General features: G+C 33.3%; 1 protein-coding gene across 2 annotated transcripts; it reads right to left on the bottom strand.

Annotated features, from left to right (window-relative positions):
• Window positions 1–546: 546 nt before the first annotated feature.
• Window positions 547–5,927, bottom strand: LOC127716625 (WSC domain-containing protein 2-like). Of its 2 annotated transcripts, none has more exons than XM_052222873.1 (4): window positions 5,648–5,927; window positions 4,726–4,850; window positions 2,399–2,534; window positions 547–798 (listed from the first exon to the last, which is right to left on the bottom strand). In XM_052222873.1, the coding sequence occupies exons 1-4, from the start codon at window positions 5,850–5,852 to the stop codon at window positions 782–784; spliced, it is 483 nt and encodes a 160-aa protein (XP_052078833.1). In that variant the 5' UTR covers window positions 5,853–5,927; the 3' UTR covers window positions 547–781. The 2 variants fall into 2 exon arrangements, with proteins under 2 accessions (XP_052078833.1, XP_052078834.1); XM_052222874.1 differs by having other exon boundaries at window positions 5,666–5,922.
• Window positions 5,928–6,340: the final 413 nt, after the last annotated feature.

Raw genomic sequence — 6,340 nt, 5'->3', positions numbered from 1 at the left:
GCTAACCAGGGTAATGTTTCTGTTGAAATTTCTGAGAATCCGTTTAAAATTATATATATAGGTCAAGGCAGAAGCAAACACTAACGTTACTACTCTAATCGTATTTATTACCAATGCAACTAAGAATCGAAATTTTGGCCTAACAATTTAACAACTATAAGGCGATAGATTAACATTGATTGCAAATAAGGAGGTGTGCCTATATTGGTAGAATTTCCTTGGATACGGATGCAGATGAGCGGAAATGACCACCCATACACTTTTCTAGTCTGATCCGAGAAGGGACTGGAAATCCGAATGTGTTTTTTTCCCGTTTTGCCTCAAAATACAATATTACAGACCGTTTCACGCATACTTGCAAAATAACACTTTTCACTGTACATCAACATTATCAAACTACATAAGTCAAGTAAGTGTGTATGTAGTAGAGGCGGCACACAATTTCTTTTCAAAGTCTTCTCTTTTTGAAATATATAATAGATACTGATGGACAAAAGTGTGGACTAAATCATGACTTTAGAGAAATCAACAAATCAACAAGGTAAATAAGTGATGATTTTTATTGCATTTTTAAGAAAAACAGTCATCATATTTTTACATAGTACTAGTATAACAAATCAAAAGGTGAATAAAGGGAAGATTTTCATTGCATTTAGAAGGGAAAAAAGTCATATTGTTAAATAAAATAACAAATCAAATAGAGTTCTCTTGGAGATTCAAGTTGAATGGTTTGTTCTTGGAGAAATCTTCTCATAAACGATACAGCATCAGCACATATTTTTCACTCTATATTCCTCACTGCAAAATAAAAATATCAATTTAAATTCAAATGTACTTGTCCTTCCTGGTATCCACCTAATCTTAATATTTTCGAAGTCGACGAGAGGTAAATTGCGTTGTGGCAGGTAATTTAAGAGGCCTTATATATTTAAAAGATATTGATGAATGCCTATGGGGAAAAGTAAATGTATAGTATAATTTTTAGACGATTGATTTATCTGACAATGCATGATTACTTTTCTTAAGACATGTTCTTTCATAGATTAACATAACAGATATATTGTGCGAGAAACGTGATTGCAGAAAGTTTTATTTTGAGAACTTTTTTTGTTATACCGCAATGAACATTCTTAAATGTTAAATTTCTGAACTACCAAACTGAATTAACATTGTTTTATAAGCATACTTCGCCATTGAAGTATTTGACGTATTTCCAGTTTTAAACCACTAGACAATATGATAGGTGTCGCATGAAAAGCAGGCAGTAAATTAAAAAGTTAAGAAGATACCAAGGGGAACTCAAAAACCTCGAGTCGAGCAAAGATAGACAAAAACAAAACACACTAAACGTTAGACAACTGGCCATAAAATACCAAACAAAACACACTAAACGTTAGACAACAGTCCATAAAATACCAAACAAAAAACCGAGGACTCATAACAACGTTTGGTGAACTCAGAAACTCCAGAATTGTCAGCAGTTTATGACCCACTAGTGACACCCATTTTGTTCTGCCTGATCAATTTGTGAGTCTTATCAGGTGATAAGGATTATACAACAGTGGACTGGTAAATGTCTCTTTTTCAAATCTGAGACATAACCAAATATATAAACTGATATGAAAGCCCCTTTTCAGGACAAAAGATAGATAATAACGTTATTGGTAGAAACAATGTAGATATTTAAAATAAAATAGAACATAACGCGACACAGAAAGCTGTAAATGTAAAGCGGGACCGGCTCAACTAGCAACACCCGTCGCATTGCTTATGATAAGTTATGTTTTTGTTCCAATACGTGTTTATTGTTTGTCCGTCGCCTTGTATCCTTCTTTTTGTTTTGTCTCATATGTGTATGGCCTTCGCGAAAAATAAAGAGGAGATATATTAAAGGGACATTCAAAACAATTTAGTCATAGAGAAATAACAAAGCCATGGCAAAAAAGAACAACAACGAAAAGATAAACAACAGTTTACGAAACACTACATAGAAAACCAAAGACTGATCATTTAGCATCTGATTTACAAACGACATAGTCTGAGTTCCTGACACAATATTCTCAGTACCGTAAGGGGACGAATATAGTTATGTTTGTAGTGAAATATTTCTGCAGGAGACGAGATTACCCCACGGCACAAAACCCTAACGATACTTAAAGGTAAACGTAAAACAATGGACAGTTGTCTATACAATATGTGAAGCTATTAATCTCCCATGACTAGAAAAGCAGTGCATAATTTAAGCAGAGACTATTAGAGATCTGTCATTAACATTTATAAATAATACAGAAAAGCGCATAACCATTAAATAACGGTAACAAAAATAATACACAATGTCATAATATTAACACAAAACAATTAAGGACAATTCCTAAACTTGTCACCTCTCATTCCTTACCTCTATAAACTGAATTTCTATCTCCTGCACCACACATTCGGTTTTCCCCACTGCATTTCATGTTACATTCTCTCTCTGGGGCAGGTCTATGATTGGCGGAGTCGATAGTGTTCCCACAGAAACATTCATTACTATACTGTAAGTGACAACACAGATATAAACATTTTAAACTACATTTTAAACTGGGAGTACATGGTTTATTTATTAGATTGAATTGGACTTTCAGTAGCTGTTAGTATTCTTAGATCAATAATTTTGTGTCTTTCTTTTTGTTTTTGTTTTTAACTAAGTATCGATCTGATGAATCAAACACTTTCAAATTGAATTTTACAGTTTTGTCTTTCGTTGTGTTTTTACACCACTGTACCAGGTTAGAGATGGGGGTCGTTGACCGGTTTGAACATTTTGTGTACATGTAATATTGTTATGACGATCATATTAAACAAACCAGTGTGATAATTTGAATGTGATAATAATTATCAAAGAATATTAACTAGAGGCTCTAAAGAGCCTGTGTCGCTCACCTTGGTCTATGTGCATATTAAACAAAGGACACAGATGGATTCATGACAAAATTGTGTTTTGGTGATGGTGATGTGTTTGTAGATCTTACTTTACTGAACATTCTTGCTGTTTACAATAATCTCTATCTATAATGAACTTGGTCCAGTAGTTACAGTGGACAATATTTTGTAAAAATTTACAAAAATTTACAAAATTTATGAAAATTGTAAAAAATTGACTATAAAGGGCAATAACTCCTTAAGGGGTCAATTGACAATTTTGGTCATGTTGACTTATTTGTAGATCTTACTTTGCTGTACATTATTGCTGTTTACAGTTTATCTCTATCTATAATAGTATTCAAGATAATAACCAAAAGCTGCAAAATTTTCTTAAAATTACCAATTCAGGGGCAGCAACCCAATAACGTGTTGCCTGATTGGTCTGAAAATTTCAGGGCAGATAGATCTTGACCTAATGAACAATTTTATCATCGTCAGATTTGCTCTAAATGCTTTGGTTTTAGAGATATGAGCCAAAAACTGCATTTTACCCTATGTACTATTTTTTAGCCATGTCGGCCATCTTGGTTTGCGGGCGGGGTCATCGGACACCTTTTTTAAACTAGATACCCTAATGATGATTGTGGACAAGGTTGGTTAAATTTGTCTTAGTAGTTTCAGAGGAGAAGATTTTTGTAAAAGATTACAAAAATTTACGAAAAATGGTTAAAAATTGACTATAAAGGGCAATAACTCCTTAAGGGGTCAACTGACTATTTTGGTCAAGTAGACTTATTTGTAGATCTTACTTTGCTGAACATTATTGCTGTTTACAGTTTATCTCTATCTATAATAATATTCAAGATAATAACCAAAAACGGCAAAATTTCCTTAAAATTACTAATTCAGGGGCAGCAACCCAACAACGAGTTGTCCGATTCATCTGAAAATTTCAGGGCAGATAGATCTTGACCTGATAAACAATTTCACCCCATGTCAGATTTGCTCTAAATGCTTTGGTTTCAGAGATATAAGCCAAAACCTAAATTTTATCCCTTGTGCTATTTTTAGCCATGGCAGCCATCTTGGTTGGTTCGCCGGGTCACCGGACACATTTTTTTAACTAGATATCCCAATGATGATTGTGGCCAAGTTTGATTAAATTTGGCCAAGTTGTTTCAGAGGAGAAAATTTTTGTAAAAGTTAACGGACGACGGACGGCGGACGACGACGGACGACGGTCGCCAAGTGATGAGAAAAGCTCACTTGGCCCTTTGGGCCAGGTGAGCTAAAAATAAGTCACCCTTAGTTCGTAGTCGTATTTGTGTCTTTGAAATGACTAATTATTGATAACATCATTATACCCGACACAGGTTTTTACAGATATATGATTTAAGGGAAGAATAGGTGGTATACGTCAATGAGACAGCAATCTAACGCAACGAATTATAAAAAAAAACCATTTAGAGGTAAACATACGGTCTTCAACAATAAATTGGTGTCTATCCAATATGTCAAGCTCTTAATCGTTCCGAGTCTAAAAAAGGAGTGAATAAATTAAAGACTACAAAAGATCGTATATCAAAACATATTTCCCCAAACAGAAAAAACCCAGAAATGAACCGTATACGGTATAGATTTTGCTAATCGTTGAAGGCCGTACGGTGAACTATGGTTAATTACTTCCACGTCATTTGGTCTTTGGTGGGTAGTTGTCTCATTGGTAATCATAACGCATCTTCTTATTTTTATATGCTTGCACTTAATAACAGTTGCTTTATATTGACAGAATTTTGCCAATCAATAACGATTTCTACTTACTTGCAAACCCAAAAATGTATATCCTCTGCACAACTCTCGACATTTCTCCAATGTTAATTGTGAAATATGTTTGATTATACGTGATCGAAGCATGGAATTACGGTCTCTAAAGCATCCAATGTAACCTAAAACATATACACGAATTAGTTTATCTTAAAACAATTACAAAACTGGAAGTTATGTCAAAACACCAGCAGATAATCCCTTTCTGTTGAACTTAAGGGTGTTTGAATTAACTTTGGTGGATAGTTGTCTTATTACCAATCATACCACATTGCTTAAAAATCTCAAGAGCATCACTTTGCGTTGGCTTCAATGATTTCACAAGAAACCTACCTATTTTCTTATTCCCTGTGCTATCTGCAAGTAGTAACTATAAACTAGGAATACATTGACAAGTGCTCTTATGAAAGTGGTGTGTCAAAGTTTAAATTATTATAAATAAAAGGAAAAGTGAGATTGACGTTAAAATTCATCACTTTTGTTTTCAAATGGCCAAGTTTAAAAAGTTCAACATGACAAAGTGCCTGTCCTAAGTAAAATATATTGTCTATTGGTGTCTTTTTATATTTAGAAGTGTTATAGGTTAATGAAGGTATTTGACATTGATCAAAGATCTATAATTATCTGTTTAAAATAAAGGGTAACTTGTCTACAGTGTGGTAATACGGTATGCACACTTGTCAATATTAATGAAGCGGGTATGTTGACATCTTGATGTATTATGAGGTGTTCGAGATGTTTGTTTGCTTTCGCATTGAGATTTACTCCCTAATCCACTTTGTTTATATTTAAGCCAAAATGTTTCAGAGAAATATTGATGGAGTTATCATACATTAAATTTTTATATGAAACTTATGTCTGTAAAATAGGTCTTCATATTAAAATTGAAATTCTTTTTGCATTAATTATACAAAAATACCTCTGTTAATCAGAGTACCTTGACGGCCTTTCACATCTGCTTCGATTCCTTTTAGCTGTCCTTGCATAGTAGATACCATGTTCATTAATGTCTTCAAATCGAATACATTGCCATTTAAAGAAATTGAACAGGTATAGTCCTTTTTGTCCTGAGCTGCTACGACAAAATGAAGAAGACTTATCAATAAGCCCTTACATAAAAACATTTTTTTTTAATCTTTGTTGTTTAACCAACATTGTGACTGTTCTATCTAAATAGATATAGTAAATGTAGGATACTCTATATTATTTACGGCTTCCTTATTCAGCTATCAAATAACATAATTCTAGATCTATTAAGTTTAACAAGCTATGAGATATGTTTTATCACATTTTCTTCCTTGTTCAGCTATCAAATAACAATATTGATGTACCAGATTATCGACTTTTACCGGTTATAGGATATGTTTTTCTGAATTAACATTTTTTTCCCTTTTTTCCAATATAGAAAGATACAAACTTCCATTTCAATGACGATTGATTGTAGCTTGTTTAACGTCCTGTGTCAAATATTTCATGCATGTTCAAAACTAGAACAAATTAACTAGCAATGCAAGAGGTAGATAATTTGACTCGCATATAGGTGGAAAATTTGTAAAATGGCAGAAATTTTACCTTATAACAGACCACCCTCGGACTTCTCTGAATGTTGCAA

The sequence above is a fragment of the Mytilus californianus genome, unplaced genomic scaffold (assembly GCF_021869535.1).
Source record: "Mytilus californianus isolate M0D057914Y unplaced genomic scaffold, xbMytCali1.0.p SCAF_9, whole genome shotgun sequence".
NCBI classification, from domain to species: Eukaryota; Metazoa; Mollusca; class Bivalvia; order Mytilida; family Mytilidae; genus Mytilus; species Mytilus californianus.
Note: the sequence above shows the minus strand (reverse complement) of the source record. Positions and strands in the feature narration are given on the sequence as shown.